The sequence below is a fragment of the Protopterus annectens genome, chromosome 1.part0 (genome assembly GCF_019279795.1).
Source record: "Protopterus annectens isolate FY-2018-M chromosome 1.part0, PAN1.0, whole genome shotgun sequence".
Lineage (NCBI taxonomy): Eukaryota > Metazoa > Chordata > Ceratodontiformes > Protopteridae > Protopterus > Protopterus annectens.
In genome coordinates this window covers 1,347,330,187-1,347,355,752 of record NC_056725.1, presented here as the reverse complement: position 1 = coordinate 1,347,355,752, position 25,566 = coordinate 1,347,330,187, and the positions used below count along the sequence as shown (strand labels likewise).

General features: G+C 41.9%; 1 protein-coding gene across 2 annotated transcripts in view; it reads left to right on the top strand.

The window, feature by feature from the left end:
• Positions 1-25,566, top strand: part of CDC40 (cell division cycle 40) — a 1,050,785-nt gene that overhangs the window by 602,917 nt on the left and 422,302 nt on the right. For both annotated transcript variants that reach the window (XM_044066713.1, XR_006364212.1), the window contains exon 9: positions 2,824-2,869. In XM_044066713.1, coding sequence (XP_043922648.1) covers positions 2,824-2,869 — 46 coding nt within the window. The remainder of the gene's footprint in view (positions 1-2,823; positions 2,870-25,566) is intronic.

Genomic DNA, 25,566 nt, shown 5'->3' with positions numbered 1-25,566 from the left:
CATTTCATTGCTTCCTATTTTGGGGGCTGCTGACATCTGGGGCAAGAAAAACTAATGTAATGGCATCTGCTGGATGTTTTATACCCCTGACAACCTGACTTCATTGATGAGGTGACAACATCCAACGCAGAAATTCCAAGACTGATATTCGGGCCGACTGAGGGCTACCTGCAGGCAGAGATAACCCAAGTGTGATGACTGCAACAGTGAATACACTTAAACATCCTCATTTATGGTAAGTGTACACAACTGTACTTTTCCAGTGAGAAGTGACTTCCCTGTGTATCGTATCACTGGTTACTGGCATAGTTCAATTTCTTTGTGGATTTTAACAGTATTTCTCTTTTGCTTAATCTTTGTAGCTACTGGGCGTCAGCTTTTATTTTGACAAATATTTTCTGCAATTGTGATTGATTTGCATGTATTGCATTATACTCAAGAGAATGTATAATATTACTCATCACTACTGGGGGAAAATTGTAATTTTTAAGCTTTCTTGAGAAGATTGGCTACACATCAAGTACTGTGAAGACAGGAACACTTAGCTCATAATGTAAGTAACTGAATTCATATTAGGATAACAAAGCTTGTGAAATCAAATCTATCCACTATGAAATAAATAAGTGGAATCCATTGGCAATGAAGAATACACACATCATATAGCACCCATATCCTGGCAACATGGTACAGAGGGATGGAACCCTGTCTGTTTGAAGGAAATGCATGTTATGGAAGTAAAGGGACACCCTCCATGGACAGCCCATTGCTTATCCCCTTCTTGGTGTCTTGCTGAGTGATGAGTGTGTGGTTTGGTCAGGTGGAAAATGGCTTCCTCAGTGATGACCCATCTCAATTGGTAGTTGTCTGTTAAAGAAATCTAATGGACTGGTGGAGGGGGGAATCTGATGGATGTCAGAAAGCATAGGCAAAAATTGCAAAAAAAAGTGTGTATTTCAATGCACTTGTGCCTTTTTAAATATTACTCTTTTGTGTTCCTGTTACACCTTCTTCAGTCTGAAACTGAAATTGATCACCTGTGATGAATGTTCTACTCTGATTAACTAATGTTAAATAAAATGAATGCAATAAAATAAATATCTCAAAAGAAAGTAAGAAAAACAAGTCAACTTACAACCCCCTGTATGGTTAACTTTGCCCCTTTATATACTATACAATAAATCCATGGTTGCACAACTATGTGAAAGAGTCAGCATCTCCACAGTTTATAATGTTTGGCAATAGGTTTATAGGTGACCACTAATCTAACTGCCCTGATGGGTCATTTTAAACTCATCCAGTAACCCAAGATCAAGAATGAAACCCTGTACTTTGTGTCTATGAGGTGAATACCTTAACCATTATGCCAAACACACCTACAAATAGGCTACACTGAGATTTGAACCACACATAGGCAAACGATTTTTATATTGCCCTAGCGCTAATGGACATCACATATAAAGGAGAGGCAGATGCTTTGATTAGATTTTATCGCATGATCTCTGGTTTACTAGACAAGTGCTCTAAGCCCTGAGCTACAAGGCCATTAATGCTTGCAGACATTTAACTATGCAAGTCTTTTTTTTTTTCCTTTTAATTCTTTGTTTTTGATTAATGCTTGGAAACATTTTAACTGTGCAAGTCTTTTTTTTTTCTTTTTAGTTCTTTGTTCTTGTTGTTGGATTTGTTTAAAAGTGGCTTCCAAGTAACACCCATATTGGCATTTTTTAAGAAGTTGACCCATTTAATTGTTTTTTGCTGTCAGAGAATTATCTGCCCTTTGGCTGATATGGTGAAGGGTTGTTCTGTCAGTGGTTGCCATTTCTGGTTCTTGTTACAGGAATATGGTACTCACTATCTCAACTTCTTTACTCTTGAAGTCCGTACAAATCCAAAAATAATGGAGGAATAAAGGACCAGAATCAGAGAAAGTTTTTAATTATTCTAATTCATTTCAAAAGTTAACAGAACAACAGGTTTTGTTTGGATGTATAAAACTCTGTCTTTCATTATTGACTGACTGCAGTCCTCGCTGAATTACCAAAAAATCTAAATTTTTATGAGGGACAGGTCAAAAATATGAGGCAAAATCAAATGTGCTAAGTACTGCAGTAGTGATTTGTTCCCTAGGAGAGGGAAGCTGTTCAGGGCATTTTTGTCCTGAATCCTTTTCTTAAGTCCATCTTTCCTGCTTCTCATTTTAGTGTTCAGTGTATCACTTCTTGTCCACATTGTATTCAGTCTAGAGGTTCCCTTTAAGGTAAGATATGACTGTTATGTAAGTACCTAAGCATATAATTTTATCTTTTACATGGTGGTATGTAGTAAGTGCCTCCTTTTGCTGTTCTACCCCCTTTTTGCTATCCTTTTGTCCTGTTGCCTTTCAGATGACTCTCCCTTTTAAATGTCATGTCCAAAATTATAGTTGTTCTTTTGTATTTGATCTGTATCTTTTCTGTATGGAATTTATTTCAAATTAAATTCAAGGCCTGGGAAATGCGCAAGTGTACATACGTTCTAATTAAGATGGTAGGCCAAAGGATTGCAACTGCCATGAACATGGGGGACTTGAGAAATTTAAAGATCGGGCACAGAAAGGAGTACACAATGTTTACTTACTGCTGAAGGCCTGTTTGGAGATCATCTGATTTGGTGAATACACGCGTATCTTTAATAATATTGTGCTATTATCTAGTTTCTGTAACAGTGGTATGTGACTGCCTTGTTGTATAGTTATTTGTACAAAATAGTGTGTGGTGAAATACCACTTTAATGGTTGAACTACCCACTGCGTTTTAATGTTGTGTTTCTTTGTATCCTTTCCAGTTGTGGGAGGTTTATGGTGAGAGGAGGTGTATCCGTACTTTCATTGGTAAGTATACAGTACTACATGTATGTAACGTAATATTTTTTAAAGTTTTTCACTTCAGCAAAAAATGTAATGCTCATCTTTACTGCATTTAATCCACAAAGTAAATAATATATCATAGTTCTCTCTTACTTGGAGTGTATATCTAGCACAAGTAAATTCCCTAATCACCCCTAACAGACTACATAAACACAACATTGCAAATGGTAGATGCATTAGGTTTTGTGGAGGTTAAGGATGACCAACAGTTGACAGGACATCTTGGTATTTTCTTGTTCAGGAACCTGCAATGCAAGGCTATCTCCAGCACCCAAAAAGCATTTAAAATGGACTAGGTATGGTGAACTCCTAACTGGTTATTTGTTCCTGAAATAGCTGGCTGCCACTAGTTTCCCAGTTTTGATTTAATTTAATAACATCTGGAGTAGGTAATGTCTAAATTTGCGTGTTCAACTTCTGTTTAATTAAATAATCCTTTAGAGTGGACATTTACTTCTAAACAGTTTGCTTTAAAAGGGCATTTGATTTAATTTTCCTGGTACTGTTGCATGACAAACTGCTTGCACATAGTTTTTGGAGATGGTCGATCGCGCTAGCTTGATAATTACTACTGTAAAGACTCTGTAGTTATTCCACTGTGATCCTTTCTGAACCCACAGCTCTTCTCAGTATTGAAATTCCCTGACCAATAACTTTACCAGACTGCAAGCAGCTCTGTATACTGACAGCCTTATTAGTACTAGGCCCAGTACTTGCAAGATTTCTTTGCTGTAGTTTGAAATTGTTGTACTTGACCATAAGCTTATTTTGAACATCTGAATAACAGTCCTATGCTGATTAGTTTTCCTGCAAGTCTTCTCATGAAACCATTATACTTATAACAGAGTTGCACTTTCATAAATATAGGAACATGAACAGTTGTTTGATCTTTCTAAGTTTTTGATATGTACACATTCCATATCTCAGAAAAGTGATGCACCTTCTAAAGCTGGTATTCTTTAGACTGATAACACTTGAAGGTAGGAATGCTTGTAGGAAAATGATTTGATATTACATATGTTAAATGCTGTACACCTTACTTCACTTGGTCTCTGCAGGAGCAGTAGAGTTTTACAATTCACTGCAAACATGGTTTGTAGATTTGCCACTATGTCTTTGAATCCTTTGAACACTATTTGACTCTCTTGTTAAAAGTGGATGGTAACACATGAAATGAACAAATTTCCTTCTTAATGCAGTCATAAATTGCCTCACAAACTCCACTCTTGCGTAGCAGGTGAACTCGCCAGAAACACAACCATCATGGTGGTCCTAAATTGCAGTCATATGGTAGTATCCTAGTATTTCATTAGACATTTTTTAGGTGTGATCCTCATCTTTGGACTAAACTTCCAAGCTGTCTCAAATGTATCAGAAGACCACATACATTTCAGATGTAACCTGCTTGAACATCAAATTCAGTTTGTAAATGCAAAATTGATTAGACCTCTGCCCCCTTACCCATTTTTCTCTTTCTGGACTGCAAAATGACACACTTCATCTGGTGATTAATATAAAGCAGTTGAATCTGTCATAGATCAAAGAAACTAACATAACAGTTTTGTCAACCACTGGAAAGACTGTTGACAGTTATCAGAGAGTTGAAGGAATTTATTTGGGATTGGAAGAGGGCAGGCATTAAATTTAATAAGATTCTCCCTATAGAGCAAGATGGTTTAGGACTGGTTTATTTGAAGGGGTACTTTAAAGCTATGCATATAAGGTTTATGTACATAATTCAAGCAGTGTGTGTAAAACAAAGTGGAAAAGGATGATGAAATGGGTAGGGGGTAGTTTGAAAGACAGAGACTAGGATTTTGTATACAAGCCTTTTAGGAGAATAGTAATAGCCATACAGAATATTCTATTCATAAAGTAGCAGAAAGTATTCTCAGAACTATGAGTGAAAGGAGATTTTTACAGTCTGACTGCAAGCAGGGGTATAGGAAGTAGATGAGAGCAGGCCTAGAATTTACTGGAGGAAATTAGCAAAGTAGCCACGTTGTGGAGAACAGAGTGGAGTGTGGCTAAGCAGGAGTGTGGAATGATGGTTAGAGATTGCATTTCCCAGTAGGGATTGATAACAGAGAATATGCAAAGAAAAGATCTCCTTTATTTCTTTATTATGAGTAGTATTTTTTCATAAATCTCTTGGATTGCCTATATGATAAGCATTCATGCTTTAGTACTAGTTTCTTTTTCCCCCCAATAATGTCATTCTTCCTCTCTCCCACAGTCTCATGGCATACAGTTAATTTTAATTGACAAGATTGCTTTACTTCATCTCATTTGTTAGTAAGATGCTGGTCTGCCCAATTCAAATACACTTTATTAGCTTCATGTAGTTCTCAATACCAGCCATGGAAGGCATTTTGACTTTGTTAGTATTATTTTGTATTTATTGTTTATAGTTGTTAACTAGGCATGTCTAGCTAAGTAAGATCTATATTCAGTGGAAACCAATGGAGTAAAGTAAGTATTGCTGCTTCCACAACCTGCCACTACAGGAAAGTTGTCTTAGTTATAGGATACCTCTCCTGACACTGCAAAGCATCAATCACATACTAGAAGATTTCTGACCTTCTCTGGAACCATATGTTATGGTGAAATGGGTAACTATCAACACACAATCTCAAACAAATAATCTCTAAGAAAACTAAATCGAACCTCACTTTTTGTGTAACTAAATCCTAAGTGCTCAAAAAAGGAAAATTTATATTCTTTTGTCTCCTTCTTTTTTTTTTTTAAAGAAACATCTTTATTAAATTATCAGTGTACATTTATATAACTGAAAACAAGCCATATTGACATATTTTCAGTTGCAGACATTATATATCACTGTTCAGTTGTCAGTCTAACTTTGCATAACTCATTCAGTTTCTGTCTTCCCTTAAACCGCATTCTTCTGCCAAAGCATTATTCTGACCGTGTTGTTCCCACAATTTCCATTTTTTCTGTGTACTTTGCTCCACCCTTTTCTGAAGATCCCACTTCCAGTTGTTTTATCTCAATTACTATATTCACTACGTCTACTACAGTTGGTTTAGAGTTTGATTTCCATTTTCTAATAATTGCCTTTCTGGCAGCCACCAGAATTAAACTCAGCAAGACCTTACCATGTCTAGGCAATTCCAGTTCTGTATCAAGAGCAAAAAAATTATTTCCTCAATTAAACCAATTTGCTTACCCAGTATTTCTAGAGTAGTCTGCAAGGAGTTTTTAACGTCTGCCAGCTCATTACACCCCCAGAAATGTGTTCCTATTTACCACTTTTTTCCCTCATTACACCTCCAACATATGCAATCTACTTGAGGAAAAATTCTTTGGAGTCTGCTTGGGGGTATAAAGATACCTATGCAAACACTTGCAAACAAACATCCTAAATCTTTTAGACTTTGTTGCATATTTGTGAGCCACACACATATCCCCCATTGTTTCTGTGTGAATTGCTTGTCCAGTCTCTCTTCCCAATCCTTTCTAAGCTCATCTGATTCATTCTTATAATTATCATGCAATATTTTATATACTTTACTAATTATTCCTTTTTTAATGGCAGCTTCTGTTCTAGATTCTGTTAAAAACTCTACCAGTGCTGATCTTTCACTTAGTAGCCCCCTATTCTTTCTCTTCGCCCATAGTTTGATACAAACCTGCAGTCCAAATACTTTCTTGGGCTTTTCCCATTCTATTAACTTTCCCTTTCTAGTTATTTGCTCCCAGTACTTTGGTTGCTTTGCCATTTTTCTCCAATAAATTCCAGCCCCCTCTTGCCTATTATCTGTATCCCTGACCACAGTTAACCCTATCAGCAAAAATATTTTCTCCTTTCTCATGCTGGTTTGGTTCTTAGAATACTCACACTATTTTATGAATATAATAAATACTCTGGTTATGGTTGTTCTCCTTAAGAGTCTGCATCCAAAATCCCAGTCTATCCTTATTTCTTGAGCTTCCTGCCTGTGTCAGCATCATTCCGTTCCACTTTTGAATTATAGTTTTCTGCTTGTGCTATGTATAAGAGCCTTGACCAAGACTTTGTTAGGAAACCTGCTCATTCCTCCACTCCTGTTCCTTCTGGAACTAGACCCTGCAAGCCTTCCAGGAGGCACCCACAGGCTAAGACTGTCACTCCTACAGCTGCTGTTGTGGCCCCTCCTCATCAGCCCTTTCAACCAAGACAAAGTCCTCTGTGACGCCTTCCACCCTCTTCCAAGCCATACCTCTTTGTCCCTTCACCTCCACCTCTCCCTACCAGCTTGGATGGCGATCACCCAGGACTCCTGGGTAATTTCAGTCATCCAAAACAGACATTTTATGACTTGGAATACCCTCCCAGGGGAATTATTCAGCCTCCCTCCAGTCAACTGCATCTTTTTCCCTTGATTCTGGATCAACACCTTCCTGTGTTGCCTTCCTTCAGCATGCTATCCCCTACCTACTCTTCTGCCCCTGGCCCGCCTCAAGCTTTCTTAGCTTCTCTGGATCTCAAGGATGCGTACCCCCATACAACTCCTCTTCAGAAAATGTTTGCACTTCTCGGTGGGTTCTTTGCAGTTTCAATTTACTGCCTTGTCCTTGGGTCTTTCTACTCCTCCATGGCTATTCACAAAGTGTCTAGCCCCAGTCTTTGCATACTTAAGGCTGAAAGAAATTCAAGTTTGTCAATATAGGCAATCTGCACTCCAGTTACCTTAAATCAACATTTGAATGTAGACATTCCTTTTCTGCAGGCACTGGTTTTCACAATAAATCTCAAAAAGTCCTGTCTCACTCCGTCAGGATCTTATATTCCTGGGGTGCAAGTTTCACACAAATATGATGTTTTTTTCTCCTTGTGGAGAAAGCAACCTATCTCAGGGCATTCATGGAAGCTGTTCTGTCTCTTCCTTCTGTCACAGCCAGGGAGATGTTCTTTGTGTTTCACTGTTGCAGTCATCACATTTGGGTAACCCTTGGCTGGCCCGAATACCAGAGACTTAGTATTTCTGCAAAGGATGCTGTCGCTTGAGATCTGACGATAGGTAGTTAGTGGTATAAAGTAAGGCAGCCAACACCATTACACCAGTCTTTCTTCTGCTGGAGCCCGAAGCAGAAGCAGTTTGCACGAGTGCCAGTCGGCCGCTACCCGAGTTTTGTTTCAAAATTGAAGTCTTCTAAAGTTAAGTACCCATTGGGGATCCTTTTTTCTTCCACTAACCGATGTCAGAAAAAGTTGTTAATTGTCTCTCCTGTGGAAAGCAAATACCACACTGAGACTTCCACTCTTACTGCGTCAATTGTCTAGGCCTAGACCACGACGTCCCCTGTTGTTGCTTCTGTGCTTTAACGCCAGAACCATCCATCTTTGGGCCCTTATTGTAGCCAGATATTTTCGTTTACAGTACTCAAATTCTGATATGGCTTTGGTAAGCCATCCGACAGCAGATCTTCTGAAAAAACGTAAAGACAGAGACAGACAGCACAGGTCCAAACTTTCCAACGCTTCCGTTAAGCTAGTCGGTACTCCGGTACTCATTGAGGTGCTTTTGCAGCCCCTGATGGCCACTTCATTTGATTCACAGGCCACTACTGAAACCCTTTCGGAGTCCAGTATGCCGCAAAACTCTTCTTTGTCTAATGGTCCTGCGGTAGTCTCTACCTTGGATGGGTATGGAGCTGCTGAGCAGGCACCGGCTTCCGAGGAAGTCTTTTGTACCACCGAATCTAGGCATAAACCGACATCTTCTTTTGCGATAACTGTTTTTTTCGAAAACAACTGAGTTCCTTAGGCTCAGGGTTCAAACCACACCCAAGAAACCAACGACCCAATCTCAGGCGCCTGCTACCTTACCTCAGTCTCTCAAATGCTTAAAATGGCAGAAGACCTTATCATGCTGCTCAGGGGAAGCCAAGCTACCCCCTCAAAAAGAAAGATGTGTCCCCAGTAGTTTTGTCTGAACAAGAGTCAGATGAATTTGATTCATCTGACTATGAAGACATGCAGCCCCTCTCCACTTATGAGGATTCTGATGCAGAGGAATCCATTAGTTCAACCTCTCCACCCGAGGATTTTTTCTTTGGGGAAACCCTGCATACTTTAAGGGAGCATTTCCAATGGGAGAGTCAGGACTACCCTCATTCTAAAAAGAGACTTGGGAATTCCTAGACATTCCGCAACACAGACCCTTGGCCATCCCCCCCAGTCCTAGATGTGGTGATGTCATGATTCCCCTTCTTCCCTGCTTGAAAGCGGAGTTAGGTTGATGGATGCAGCAACTCATTCACAACCTTGGCTTTCCTCTATAGGTTCCTCAGCCAGCTCAGCAACTCTTCACAGACGCCTCAGACGTGGGGTGGGGAGCAACTTTTGCTTCCAGGAAAGTTCAGGACATTTGGTCCCATTCTCAATGGAAGGAACATATCAACATCATGGAAATGAGAGCTTTACTTTTAGCCTTGCAGACCTTTCACAGTCTATATTCCTGCCAGGACCACTACAGATCCTCACAGACAGTAGCGCCAGTCCTTTGGTACATAAACAAGCAGGAGGGCACAAAATTGTATCTCCTGTTTCGTTTGGCCATCAAGGCTTGGGAATTGGCTGCTCTATACAAGGTAGCTCTGCAAGCTGTGTACCTTCCCTCAGCTGAAAGCTCTGTGGCAGATGCACTGAGCAGCTTCATGACACAGTCTCACAAGTGGATGCTCCACAGGGCTTTGCTCCTGGACCTAGTTCACCGGTGGGGTACATCGGAAGTGGACCTATTTGCCTCTCCTGTGAACAAATTCCTTGCTTCTGTGCCAGGGTCCCTCATCCTCAAGTGTTGGGGGTGGATGCCTTCTCATTCTCATGGAAGGGAAGGTTCCTCTATACATTCTTCCCCTATACATTCTTCCCCTTCCCCTTAATTCAGAAAGTCCTCTTGAAAATTCTACAGGACAAACTGAAAATCTTGTTATAGTGACACCGTTTTGGCAAAGACAACACTGGTTCCCTCTTTGTCTGCAGTTAGCCAAGGGTCATCACTACAAGTTACCTCACTGGGTGGACCTTCTCACTCAGGGTAAGGGATCATTGATCCACCCACATTTTCTAACTCTATAGCTGACCCAGTGAGTGATCAACTTTTGATCCCTTTCAGGCACCTATTCTCTAAGGATGTGTTAAGGATTTTGCAGGAGGCCAGGAAACCCAGTATTAGAAAATCTTATATTTCCAAGTGGAGAAGATTTGCCATTTGGTGCCAAAAAAGGAAAGTGGATCCCTTTGGTGCAGACATTCCACTAGTGCTTTCCTACCTGTATGAGTTACCAAACAGTAGCCTTTCTTACTCCTCGATTATGGTCCATTATTCTGCCTTGTCTACCTGGCTACCTTTGACCCCTCCTCAAGCTTCCACACTAGAAGTTAAGCTGTTTCTAAAGGGTGTCCTACACTTAAGACTCCCCAGGAAACCAGTTCCTCCTCCCTGGGATCTCAATTATGTACTGGAAAAACTCACCGAAGCCCCTTTTGCACCAGCAGCCTCTGCTTCCCTAAAGATTTGGCCATGGAAAAAAGCTTAACTTCTGCCAGAAGGATTTCTGAATTTCAGGCATTAATGATTTCACCTCCTTTTCTGGTCTTCCACACGGACAGGGTATCCCTGAGAACTTAACCCATCCTTCTTTCCGAAAGTGGTGAACGAATTGTCACTTAATCAGTCCGTCCAATTGCCTACATTCTTCCCTTCACCTCAGTCGTCTAGTGAGATGATTTTCCACACCTTAGATATGCCTAGACGACTCAGATTTTACCTTGACAAAACAAAGTCGATCAGGAAGTCTGACCAACTTTTTGTGTCATTTCATCCCAGGGCTCCGGGCTTGCCTGTGACCAAACAAACTATATCCACGTGGATTTTAGTGGCTATTGTGTTTTGCTATTAATTCCATGTAAAGTCCTTAGCATCTGTCAAGACACATTCCACTAGTTTAGTTGCATCCTCAGGGGCCTTCTTCAAGGGCCTAGATGCCCATTCCATCTTGGAAACAGCCACCTGGCCATCTGTTCACACCTTCATGAAACATTACAAATTGGACAATGCTTCCAGATCCAGAGCAGGATTTGATAGGGCAATTCTGCATGGATTCTTGGAAAATGCTTCTTTTTAGTTTTGCCTTCTCTATCCTCCTCCCTGGGTTCCCTTTTCAGCTCTGGCACTCTCCCATATGTAAAGAGTACTGCAACATTGAATAGCAGGACATAGAATAGCTGTGTAAAATTTCACCATAACCATAGATGTCCTTCTCTTCTGCTGCAGTATTCTATCCCTCCCGCCTTCCCCCTACAGCTTGCTCTTTCCTACTATGATGCACCTAGGCTCCCCGGGAGTTTTCCTCATGGGGCTTTCTTATTCTGAAGATGGTATGAGCGGGCGTCTCTTTTATGGCTGATGTCTGTGCCTACGTGCAACATCCCATGTACAGGCAGTGGCTCTAAGCTTTTGCATACAGGCCGGATGTTGGATCGTTTGAGCGGAATTCAACTCGTATATAAAGAATACTGCAACATAGAAGAGAAAGACATCTATGGTTATGGTAATATTTTACACAGCTATTTTTTCTGTTCATTTATTTAAAAAAAGTATCATTAAAAATGTTCAGCCTAATTCGACTCTTCATTCATGTATTTTGTCACTGATTCTAAATAGGTTAAATGATTTGATGTGTGCATGTATTAATGGGGCTTAGAGTCTGAAGAAATGATTTCCGCTATGAGTGGTTTTATACTTCATAAGTCTGTCATTCCTGCCATCTCTAAGTTATTTTTTGGAAGTGTGTTCCATTTTGGTGTGATAGCAGAGAAGTCAGACAAGTGATGTTGAAGTTTTATTTGACTTTTTGGACATCTTGTTATGGAAAATCTGGGCAGCCAGGGATCAGGTCAATCCCCTTGATCTTTAGTCCAAGTGACACATCCATTATAACTTTTGCTGGGGGGACAGCAAAGTTCTGTGGAGGGCCAGGTAGTCAACAAAGAAATAACTGCAGGTGGTTCAGAGCAGTTAAATGTAGACCTTAATTTGATACAATTTCCATTGAGTCCATTTACAGCAGGGATCCATCTAATGAGGCACCCACAAAGGATGGGATTAAAGATTCAGAAAATCAGTTAGTAAAGTTGAAAATATTCCAGTGGGATATATTGTTTTTCATAGAAAGCATCAGAGTGGAGAGGATTAGCAGGGGATTATGAGAGCAAATAGTTTTGTGTGAATCCACCCCACAAAGGGCTTTCATTGATGAATAAAAAGCTTTAAATTGTCAAACTGGATTGGCATATTTAAATATGTTAATCAAATGTAAAAGTGAAGAAAGCCTGCATCTTTACTACAGAGGGATAAAGCCCTGCCTGCAACCCAAACAGTTGATGGTGCAGGCAAGGAGGATGAGCAAACCCATCCTATGTGGGTAAGGGGGACACTATTGGGAGCACAAACTTGCAAGTTGATTCCCTTAGTAGACAATGGCAGCTGCATAGTGCCTCCTGAGAGTGGGAGGGGAGCCCTGTAGAAGACAGCTTCTTGCAGGCGTGAGGGGGTGGTTTAACACTGACATCTGTTGCACACCCCAATGTGTACATGCTTCCACACACACATTCTGCAGTAGACTGTCATGACTAGCTTGGCTGGACAAAGCTCACATCCCTGGTCTATGTTCTTGGTTGTTCTGCAGACCTCTGCCTACATGGCAGACCTCTCAAATGTCCCTATTTGGAGGAACATTATTATTGCCAGTTTGATTTACCCTTTTACACAATTTTCTGAATTCCCCTCATCACATTTTGATTTTTGAATCTATCTAGCATACAGAAAACCACACTGCATGACCAACATACTAGTGGAAATCCAGAACTTTGGCTAAAGTAGCAGCACAATGGCATTAATCTGCTGCTAAAGCCAAAACCACAGAGACAGCATTACCCAAGGGGCTCACATCAGAGACAGAGAAATGAATGCAGATGGGATGCACTTTTAAGACTATTAATCTAAGTCATTGCAGTCTTATTGCAGAGGAGGCTATTATATTAAGCAAAAGAGTTTTCTGCATCAGCTAGTATGGAATTCACATATGGTATTACCAGCTTGGTGACATTATGCATGCAAATTGAAGTTAAATTGTTTATGTAATAGATCTCATTCATTTGTAGATTCTGGTAAAACTGCCTTAAGAAGCGCAGAGTACGGAAGATCCTTCCCTTCTGTCTGAACTGTTGGCTTTCAAAAGAATGTGAAATCAGAGCCACATTACAAGCTGTCTCAAAACATGAATTGTCTAATTTGACGGAATAAGTGGGCCATTATAAGTAAATTGGATAATAGTGAAGGTATTTGTATCACTGACATATAAGTACGGTATTTTAGTGATTTTATTGGTTCATAGGATAATACTAGAGGTGATTTTATTGGCTCATAGGATAATACTAGAGGAACAAATCCTGAATCATAGATAAACATTGACATAAATGATTTATACTTAGTTTTGACCCTTTCACTGAGGGCTTGAATGGCCAGACCTAGGGTATATTTGCAATTGCCCAGCCATTCATCCAGGTTATGCTTAAAGATGGTCAAGGAGCTACTTTACTTTATATTCAAAGGAAGTCTCCTGTAAAAAAGGATTCATTGGAATTTATATCAATCTCGCCAGCCGGCCCTATTTTAGTGGAAGTTAATATCTCTTGAATGAGTATTTAGGATGGTGGTAGTTTTTCAGATGTGCTGGAGATTGCATAAGACTGAATCCTTTGAGGCTTTGTAGGCTAGACAGAGGTAAACTCTCCAAAGTCTGCGGAAACATATGCTTAGGTGCATTCCTAAAGGAGCATTGGGCATGGTGAGGGAGGAATAGAAAGGGATGATAACTTAGTTTCTTAAATGTGAAAGAAATATCACCAGTGATTTGTCAGTCCCTGTAAAACGATTTCCTGACAGCAGTGGATACACGGTGATCAAAGGATAGTTCATTCTCCCTAATGACCAAATCAACCTTCAAAGGGGTGCTTCTTATATGGAAGGTGCATGGGAGCTTGGTTTTGCCAAAGGACACAGTGCTGCATTTCTTGGCATTTAGTTTTAGGCTGTTGTCCAAATACCACTTACTGCTGTGTGTTAGGATGTTTTTCGTGTTTCACTGTTGCAGTCATTACATTAGGGTAATCTGCTGGCAGGATGCCCTCAGTCGGCCTGATTAACAAAGTCTTTGTTCCTGCGTCAGTTGGTGTCCCTTCTTCCATGATGTCAGGGGTATAAAACATGCAGCCGATGCCATTACATCAGTCTTTCTTGCCGCGCGGTGCCCGAAGCAGAAGCAGTTCGCAAGTGCCGGTCGGCCGAATCCTGAAATTTTCACATTCGAGTTTCAGAACCGAAGTCTTCAGCTAAAGCTAAGTACCCCGTTGGGGAAACTTTTTCTTGCTCCTTACCGATGTCAATAAAAGTTAATAATTGCATTACTTGTGGAAAGCAAATACCGCATAAAGATTTTCATTCATACTGTATTCCTTGCCTAGGCCCTGACCACGATGTACCTTGCTGTTGGTTTTGTGCTTTATTTAATCAGCGCACTATCCGTCGTCGGTACAGTTTTGTCTCTAAATATTTCGGTTCTCTGTTTAATTATCCAGAAATGTTGTCGGTTAGCCATCCGACTACTGGGATTCGGAAAAAACGCAAAAATAAAGACAGAGACAGGCCACCGAGGTCCAAAACTGCCGGCGATGCTTCTCCTAAGCCAGTTCGCCGGTACTCTGATGCTTTCGCAGCCCCTGATACCAGCTACTTCTGATTCGCAGGCCTCTACTGAGACCCATTCAGAGTCCGGAATGCCGCAAGATACTTCGGCTATGGAACCCGCAGATGTCTGTACCTTGGATGGTTGCGGAGCTGCTGTGCAGGCACCGGCTTCTGAGGGTGTATTCAGGCCTACAGACTTGCAAATTAAATCGACACCACCTTCATTACTAAGGCCTAAATCTCAATCCATGTCTAAAAAAACCAACGCCAAGGCCACGTGCTCAGGCCCATATGCCTAAAAAACAAATGATAAAAATGGCTGAAGATCTAATTACTCTAATCAGGGGTAGTCAACCCAACCCCCCCCCCCCCCCCGAGGACTAGGGCTGAGCTTGATTATGAATCTTCTGATCAGAAACAGACTCTTCTGATGACCTGGATTTGTCCATACCTACTTATGAGGATTCTGATGCAGAGGATTCCATTCCTTCTGCTTCCTATCCTGAGGATTTTTCTTTTGGGGAAACTTTACATACTTTAAGGGAGCATTTCCACTGGGAAAGCCAGAAATTTTCTGATTCAAAAAAGAGGCTTAGGGATTTCCTCCTTCTTCCTCAGCATAGGCCTTTGGCTGTACCTCCTGTTCTAGACATTGCTGATGATGTGTTCTCTGAATCCAGTTTGGCCCCTGCTTCCCTGCCTCCGGCTACTAGTAAACTTGACAGATACTACAGGGTTCCTGAGTCCCACATGTTCCTTTTCAAAAATCCTGTTGCAGATCCAGAGACCATTTCTCAGGGGCCCAAGGGCATTAAGGCTTCTACTGCTAAAAATCCTACCCCTTCTGATAGAAACTCCAGGGTGCTGGATAGATGGGGTAAAAAGGTTTATACTTCCGCAACCTTGGCAATCAGAGCTTTAAACTGCCAATTTCATATGTTAAAATATCAACCGCATATTATTGGACTGCTTAAACAGAAAATGATATTGATTCCTGACTGTGTGGAAAATAAAGATTTACAGGATTTAATGCATTCTGCAGAACAAGTTGGAAAACATACTTTTCAATGTGGTTTTGATTCTTTAGATGCCTCTTGCAGGGCTGCTCTTACTGGGCCTGTGCTTAGAAGGCATGCTTGGCTTAAGGAGCAATCTTTGCCTGATTATGTTAAAGCTAAATTGTTGGATGCTCCCTTAAATCAGGGCCACCTGTTTGGCAATAAGGCTGAAGAAGTTTTTAAAAAGATGGAAGATAAAGCTAAATCTATGCAAACTGTTAAAGACTTTTTACAAGTGCAACCTCCAAGATTTAGTAGGCAACTGGCCTACTAAGAATTGGTCCTTTCCAGTCCCTTCCAGGTCATCTGAAGCCAAACCCAGACACAGCAGAAACCCCAGGTTTCAGTCCCAGGGGACTCTCAGAACTAAGCAGTGGGGGGCCTCCACTTCCAAAACTGGAAATAACAAGACCCCCCCCCCCTATGGTAAACAGTCTCGATGACTTCCTTTTAAAATTCCCAAGCACTTATCTTTTAACCGCCCCTCTGGAGGGAAAGATTGCTCTTAATGCAAAAAACTGGGAACTCATCCAAGACAAATGGGTTTTAAATATAGTGCCCCAGGGATACAGATTTCATTTCCACACGTTGCCAACACCAAACGGGTGGCCAGACCTGCCCCCAAATTTGTGGGCAGAGGCTCAAAAACAAGTACTTTCCCTCTTAAGCATGGGGGCTATTCAACTGGTACCAGAAGAGGAAAAGGGACAAGGTTTCTATTCCAGGCTTTTTCTGGTACCCAGAAAAGACAAATCATGGCGTCCAATCCTGGACCTGTCTATTCTAAACACCTTTCTGGAGATTTCAAAATTCAAGATGCTGACTCTTCACCAGTTACTTCCTATGCTAGGCAAAGATGCCTGGTTGGCAACTCTAGATTTAAAAGAAGCATACCTGCACCTCCCAATCAGGGAATCTTGCAGAAGATGCCTACGCTTCAAAGCAGGCTACTTGCATTATCAGTTCTCTGCACTGCCCTTTGGCTTGTCTACTGTGCCCAGGGTATTCACAAAATGCCTGGCTCCAGTTATTGCATTTTGCAGGCAAAGAAATATTCAAATATATCCATATCTGGACGATTGTCTAATTCAGACAGAAAACCAGGGCATACTTTTAAATCATCTACTGTTTGTAAAAAGGGTTCTAACTTGTCTGGGGTACACCATAAACAAAAAAAAAAAAAATCACAGCTGGTACCCTGTCAACGGATTACATTCCTGGGTGCAAGCTTGAGTACAACTGCCCAGATGGCTTTCCTCGCGTCAGAAAAGCAAATTCATTTGCTAACTTACTTCAAATAAGGGGCCACAAAAACCCTGCTGTCTGCAAGACAAGTACTGCAAGCCTTGGGGTTCATGGCCTCCTGCATTCTTCTAATTCCATGTGCAAGACTGCATATGAGGAAACTACAGTGGTATCTAAAAAGTCTATGGAGTCAACATTGTCACAGCCTGGAAACAATGATTCCTATCATACCTTGCCTACACCTGGAATTCCTGTGGTGGGCAGAGGCCTGCCACCAAAACTGACGTCCCATTCACCAGGCTGAAGAAGGAGAGGGTCACAGTAAGCTGCCTATCGGGCGCTAGAATCCGCCACATAACACAAGCACTCGGGTCACTCCATGGCAAGTACAAATATGACACAGTCATTGTCCATGCTGGTGTGAACGACCTGAGACGTACCTCCCTGGACTACATGAAAAGAGACATAGAGGAGCTCTCTGATTATGTAGCCCAAGCAGGTATGACCCTAACCCTGAGCAGTATCCTTCCTTCACCAAGAATGATGCCACAATATAGAGACAAGATGATCAGCTTTAACAATTGGCTTAATGTCTGGTGTCATTCAAAGGGGATCCAGTGTCTGTCTGCCTGGGATGACATGCTTGACAAGCCACGCTGCTTCGCAAGGGACGGCTTGCACCTGTCACCCCTGGGATTCCGGATATTGGCTAAGGCTCTTGCCACCCCCATAGTGCCTTTTTAGGCAAGGCTCAAATTCTAAACCTACCACCCTAGAAAACAAAAATGGGAAGAAACTGAGGGTAATGCTGCTCAATGCCAGAAGTCTAAATCTCAAAATGCACGCACTCGAGGCCCTTCTCAGTATGGAGAACATCGATGTCTGTGCTGTAACTGAAACCTGGTTCAAGGCTCCTGAGAGCACCCGGCACTATTAGGTTTTACCTCATATCATGCCCGCCCCAAAACCCGGACCACACCACAAAAGGAGGGGTGTATCCATATTCATAAAGGATACTCACACCTCCAGGTTGGTGGCAACGCACGAAGCTTCGGAAACCATCCAGGTGCAACTAACCATAGGCAAAACTGCTCTACAAATTGTAGCATGCTACAGGCCACCCTCTCAAACTCAGGAACCCCACACAGCCTTCCTGAAGACACTGGAGGGTATAAATGTATCTCCAAACACCATCATATTGGGTGACTTCAACTACCCGAATATAGACTGGGAACATTACTCAAGCCCTAACTTTCTAGCCCAACGGTTCCTGGAGTTCATAAATTCAAATGCCATGGAATCACTGTTCCCACGAGAGGAGAAAATATACTAGATCTCATTGTCACAAACATGGGGACAAAATGCTCCACACCGGAAGTATATCCCTCACTGGTGAGATCTGATCATAAACTAATCTCACTGGAAATCCACATCCCGCCCCCACCCCAAGCAAAAAAGACCATAGTGAAGAACTTCTCTAAAGCAAACTTCACACTACTCAAGACTGGTGTGGTATCCTTCAAGGCCCCTGAGCCAGAGGAAACCACAACCCAAGCTGCGGAAGCCCTTACAAATGCCTTCTATGAACACCTCCAGGACTGCATGGATCAGGCAATCCCAAATAAAACCAAGACTCTTTCCACAAAGGGCAAACGTCCAGTCTGGTGGACCCCAGCCATTAACAAACTTTACAATAAGAGGAGAAAGCTATTACATGATAGAACAAAATCCATAAAAGGGAAGTCACCCTGATCATTATTAGTAAAAAATACGAGCACTCATAAAATCAACTAAGGCCAATTTTGAGAGAAAAATTGCCATGGATTCAAAGGACAATCATAAGGCCTTTTTCAGCTATGTTAGGAACCTGGGTGGAAACTCCCAGATATGCTCAGAATTAGTCCAAAATGATACAAAAATCACTGAACCCACAGACATTGCCAACATACTGGCAGACAGGTTCAGTGCAAACTTCACCCCTCTCCCCTAAAGGAGAGATAACTATCCCAGCCGAGTGTAGCCTCCCGGACATCTCAAATGCGCAGGTGAAAGCTGCTCTCTCTAAAGCTAAAAACACAGCATCAATGGGACCGGATGGTGTCCCCGGCTGTGTGCTACACGAGCTAAATGAGGAATTAAACCCGCACATAAGGCAGCTGTTTAATCTCAGCCTTACCACAGGATACGTGCCCAAGGAGTGGCGTACGGCAACTGTGTTCCCACTCCACAAAGGCGGTGCCTCTACGGACCCTGGTAATTACCCCCATAAGCTTAACAAGTCTAGTCTGCAAAGCTATGGAGAGGATCATAATGGAGCTCATACACAAAGATATAGGGGACTTGCAGACATTGGACCCGACCCAGTTTGGCTTTGTCAAGGGAAGATCATGCTTTTTGAACTTGGTTGACTTCTTCGAAACAGTCACCAAGGCCATTGATGAGGGAAAGGCAGTCCATACAGCCTACCTTGACCTTGCAAAGGCTTTCGACACAATACCCCACTCGGGTATTGTAGAAAAACTTACCAGCTTAAATGTAAACCCATATGTCACAAGATGGGTTGCAAACTGGCTTAAGGACAGAACCCACAGGGTTAGAGTTGCTGGCGCTGTCAGACTCCAAGCCGGTCACAAGTGGTGTCCCACAGGGCTCGGTCCTTGGCCCCTATTGTTTGGCATCTACTTCTCAGAAGTACAGGCCAACATGGGAGGACTTTGGCTGACAAAGTTTGCAGATGACTGCAAACTGGGCCATAGTGGAAAGTGCATCGGACACGGATATCCTTCAGAAGGGACTCACGGAAACAGATAGCTGGTGCCAGAGCCATGGCCTGAAGTTAAACGCCAAAAATGTATAGTCATACCCTTCGGGAAAAACAAGGTAACCCCAAGCTACCATATAGGTGGCAATCCACTAAGCACAGAAGAGGTTATCAGGGACCTGGGGACCCAGGTTGACAGTGGCCTTTCTTTTAACACTCACATTGCTAAAGTGGTTAGAAAGACCTTCTACATTGCCCACCTGATCATGAAGGGATTCACATCCAGATCTAGTGAGGTCATTGTTCCCTGTACTCTTCACTTATCAGACCAATGATCGAGTACAATGCCCCATTCGGGATGTATCTCACCCGACATCTGCAGCAATTGGAGAGACCCCAAAAGTTCCTCACCAAAAGGATAAAGGGACTCCAAAATCTGTCATATGCTGCCAGATTGAAGAAACTCCAGCTCTATTCAGTCGCATACCGCCTGCTCAGAGGTGACATGTGCCTGACATACAAGGCCATGTCCAACCCGAATTAATGGACATGCTCCACCACAAAAATCCAAATCCACCAAAACCACTAGAGCAAGCGACTTAAACCTTAGCACGGATATAAATAGGACGTGCTGGAGGGATAGATTTATCACTCGGAGACTCCCTATGCTGTGGAATAAAATCCCGGTCCATGTGAGGCAGAGCACCTCGCTGACTCTGTTCAAGAGAAATCTAGACCTGTGGATGGGAGATCGTAGGTTTACCCCGGGAATCATCTCTGTGTCACTGCTGGACAGAGGCACAACAAACTAATGGGCACAGTATTTTTTCATATAAGGGGTGGCGTAAGCCACAATAATTTGGGCTAGGCTTATAAATGCCTTAGGGCAGACAGCCTAGTATAAACCTATGAACCTAAGGGCCTACCATTCACATTACCCCCGCCACCCAAACCCTGACTACATATTCATCAGACTATGCATGGGGGGCTCACCTGGCAGGGAAGTGCATTCAGGGCAAATGGAACCCAAATCAAATGCACCTACATATCAATCAAAAAGAAATGTTAGCTGTACAGATTGCTCTGACAGCCTTCAAGGACTACATTCTTCCAGGACAACTAATGGTAAAGACTGACAACACCACGGTTATGTGGTGCATAAACAAGCAGGGGGCTACATATTCCTACCCCCTCTGCAGACTAGCCATGGCATTATGGAACACAGCCTTGAGCTACCAAGTGCAGCTACAAGCTGAATTACTGCCAGGAAAATTGAATACACTGGCAGACGGACTAAGCAGAAACCTCATGGACCCATACGAGTGGAAATTGGAACCACGGATTTTCAACATGTTGACAAGCGAATGGGAGAGTCCAGACATGTATTTATTTGCCTCCCCTCAGAACTACCTGTTGGACCAGTTTTGCACAAGGACTCCCCACAAACAAGTCTGGAAAGTGGATGCTCTGTCCTTCAGCTGGAAAAACCTATCAGTCTATGTCTTTCCCCCTCTCTCTCTGCTCTCCAAAGTTCTACTACAAGTCAAACAGGACAAACCAAGGATGATTTTGATTGCTGCAAACTGGCCGCGCCAACACTGGTACCCCCTCCTGTGCAGTGTCGCAAATATCTCCATGGCACCTGCCTCAAACCCCTTCCCTGCTGTCTCAGCAGGAGAACCAAATTCTGCACCCTCAGCTTCCAACATTGAACCTTGCAGCCTGGCTAATCACTTAAATTCACCCTCATCATCCCTCAGTAAACCTGTGATGGATGTCATCTTGGAGGCAAGGAGACCTAGTACTAGAAAATCTTATGCTGACAAATGGAAAAGATTCTGTGCCTGGAACCAGTCTTTAGGGATGAGCACAGCAGCGCCCAATTTACCTCAGATTTTACAATACTTAACTGAGATGCTTCACAAGGGCCTGCCTTTTTCCTCCATTAAAATCCATGCCTCAGCTATTTCAGCTCATTATAACACAGAACCTCCACTCTTCTCTCATCCTCTGCTCAAGCAGCATCTCAGAGGGGCAAAAAGCTTGAAACCATCCAGGAGAGCTCCTACCCCTGCCTGGGACCTTAACTTTGTTTTGGAGAAACTCACTGTACCTCCTTTCGAGCCAGCTGCTACTGCAGAATTAAAATTTCTTTCTTGGAAAACAGCCTTCCTTTTAGCAATCACTTCAGCTAGAAGGATATCTGAATTACAGGCCCTTATGGCAGTGGAGCATTTCATCATCTTTCATGCGGACAGGGTATCTCTCAGGACCAATCCATCCTTCATGCCCAAGGTGGTTTCCAGTGTGGCTCTTAATCAGTCCATTAATTTGCCAACCTTCTTTCCCAATCCACAGAACAAAGGGGAGCGGATTCAACATTCCTTGGATGTGCACAGTCAACTTGGATTCTACTTGGACAGGACTAAATCTCAAAGAAAATCTGAACAACTGCTGGTAGCATTTGCTGCAGGGGCAGAGGGGGGGAAGGCTGTTTCAAAACAAACCATTTCTAAATGGATAGGCCATTTCATTCATTTCTGCTATAAGCACCATGGAAATCCTATCCCCCAGGAGATCAGACCTCACTCCACTAGGGCTGCATCTGCTTCTGCAGCTTTTCTCAGAGGTGTTCATACCAGGGACATCATAGAAGCTGCTACCTGGAGTTCTGTACATACTTTCACCAAGCATTATCATTTACCAATTTTCTTTAAATCCAGAGCTGGCTTTGCCACTGCTGTCTTGCAGGGCCTTTTAGCTGGCCCCAATACTGTATAAACTCCTCCTCACAACCATAGCTTTGGGAATCTACCCAAATGTAATGACTGCAACAGTGAAACACGAAGAACATAGCACAGTTGTGTATACTTACCATAAATGTAGATGTTCGAGTGTATTCACTGTTGCAGTCCTGTTTTCCCTCCCTCCAGCCCCCTAGTTTTTTCGGGCTATACCTCTTCTTTCCTTTACTATGCTTAAAAGCCTTTGCTTTTTGGTGGAGGCATACTTTTGTGTTTTTGTTTGCTCCCCATTAAGGGGGCACCTGACATCTGGTGCAAGAAAAACTGATGTAATGGTGTCGGCTGTATGTTTTATACCCCTGACGTCATGGAAGAAGGGACAGCAACCGACGCAGGACCCAAGACTTTGTTAATCAGGCCGACTGAGGGCAACCTGCCAGCAGATTACCCTAATGTAATGACTGCAACAGTGAATACACTTGAACATCTACATTTATGGTAAGTGTACACAACTGTAATTTACTTCTGCAGCCTCTGTAAGTAAGATAGGGAGATAATGACATCTGCAAACTTGGTCAGCTACAGACCCTTGATATCAGCCTTAATATCACAGAAGTACAAAAGAAAAGGGGTCCTGCAACCAATCCTTGGACACCACTGGTAATTGCTCATTTCAAGGAGTTTGCCTCCTTCACTTATAGGGTTTTGACCATTAACTGCTTTGCTTTCCAGCAAGTTAACATAAGGGTTTACATTTAGTTTGATTAGCTCATCAATAATGAATGCCAGAATGTGGGTAGGTGTCAAAGGCCTTGGCCAGGTGTAAGTAGGTAGTCTGAACCAGTTTGCCTGAGTCTAATGCATTATTGACTTACTCAAAGACACCCACAAAGTTCAAGAAGCAGGATCTGCCTTTAGTGACCTCAAACTGGCTTAGATCTAGAGCTTTTAGACCACCTTTGTACTTGCTAATACGTTCTAGAGTGACTCATTTTATTGCTTTGCAGATAAGGCTGGTGAGGATTATAGGTCTGTAGTTTCCTGGATCAGCAGTAGATCCCCCCCTTGTGTGGAGCAAGATGACTGTAGCACTTCTCATTTCCTCTGACACAAATTCAGTAGGGAGGCTTTCTTAAACAGGCTTAAAAGCAGTTTTGCCATACAGTGTTTGGTGCTGACAAAAAGTCATTTCTTAAACAGGCTTAGAAGCAATTCTACTATACAGTGTTTGGTGCTGACAAAAAGTAATTGTGGTACATTATCAGGACTCGAGGAGGTAGTGTATTTGGCCCTGGAGCAAGCATTCAGGACTAGCCTGGAGGTAGTCTGAGAAGGTAGTATGCTAATAAGTTAGGAGGAGTATGGGGAGCAAAGTTGGAACTTAATTTGTATCCTAATATTCTGGCTGCATCCTTCAGAGATGAGTAAGTGTTGTTTTGTATTATCTGTGAGCATTGTTGGACATTACCTTTAATGTTTCTGACATAGTTGAAGAAGGCTTTGTGGTTATCCTTAGCAGAGGTTGCACCAGTTCATACTTATTTGGCAAATTTGATTTTTATTTTCAGTTCTTTGTTGATTTTTTTAGTTCAGCTGTAGATTATGGATATTAAGTTTGCTTTTAGTGGCTATGAGTTTCTTCTTATTGTATACATACTAAGGTTCCACCATAGGGGTTTATTCTTGAATTTGACTTGGTATTTATGTTGTATGGGGGTAGATGCCTCGATACATACTTTGAGGTGGGCACTGGGCATAGAAATTGTCTGCAAATATGTCAGCTTGCAAAATATGTACTGCATCAGCTTTAGAAAGACACCAACAACTAAGCCAATAACTGAAGTCCATTATTTTTGTTTTATGTTATTCTTGACAATGGAAAGATACTACTTGATTCTAGTTTAACACCAATTTCTGATGCATGTTGTAAGAACTGGATCATGTTCCCTTTGCATATGAAGCAAGAAAATATGTCTCAAGTAATTCATTCCTCATTCCAATATTGGGTGCACATTGAGTAAAAGATTAATTTTAGCTCTCTCAATGTGAAAACAGAAACTGAGAAGAAAGAACCAGTGAACTCTCTTTTTCTGTGTGTGTAAATGCCAGCAAAAAAGAAATTCAGAGAACCTGAAAGAAAATCAACCACAAAAGGTAGGGAAAAAGCACTAGATAGGGAGAATTCTGCAGGTGTTCAGCTAAAAGTAGTGCAAGCGCTAGCTTTGGTGCAAGACATGACTTTCAGTGACCTAGAGGAAAAAATAAGTCAAATATATCCAGAGCTGATAAAAAAAACCCCTGATGGAGTGTATCAATTCAAATAAAACATTGGATAAAATGGAAGAAGCTTTAAACAGAGATTTAGATGAGGTGATACAAACTGCAAAAATTGAAAGCTGAAATGAAAAAATGCTGTCTGAATGTAAGACCTTTCAAGAACAGATGTTTCAAAAAAATAATAGAATTAGAGGACAGAGCACACAAAGAAAACCTGAGATTTTTCTGCTGTACCAGACAAGCTGGAAGGAACAGACTGTATTAATTTCATGAAAGCACAAATAAGCAATTGGGCTAGTATTCCTTAGCAGGAGTTGTTAATTGAAAGGGCACATTGTGTGTGTGCTCCAAACCTGGCCATAAGAAAGCAACCTAGCCTTTAATAATAAAGATGCAATCATACCAGCAGATGGAGTCGATTCTGAAAACACTGAGGCAGAAGGATAAAGTATTAAAAGTGGGAGACAGTAGAGTGTGTGTGGAAAATGATTACTCACTATACATCAGCCAGAAGAGGAGTACATTTATTCCACTAATCAGGGAATGTCAAGAAGCAAGTGTGAGATTCAAACTGCTGTTTCCAGTTATCTTTAGAATATTCTTTCCTGGAGGAACAAAATCATTTTTGATGCAGAACACGCTAAGGAGAAAATACAAAAGTTTGTCCAAAAAGTGAGTTGCGAAACAGAAGTAGATTCTGCTTCTTGTTTTTCTGGTAATAAAGACCACAGAGAGACCGTGCCAGTGAAACATTTTTCAGTGTTTGAATGTAAAATGCTTGAGAGAGAGAAGAAATTACAAGAATTAATTAGAATAACTG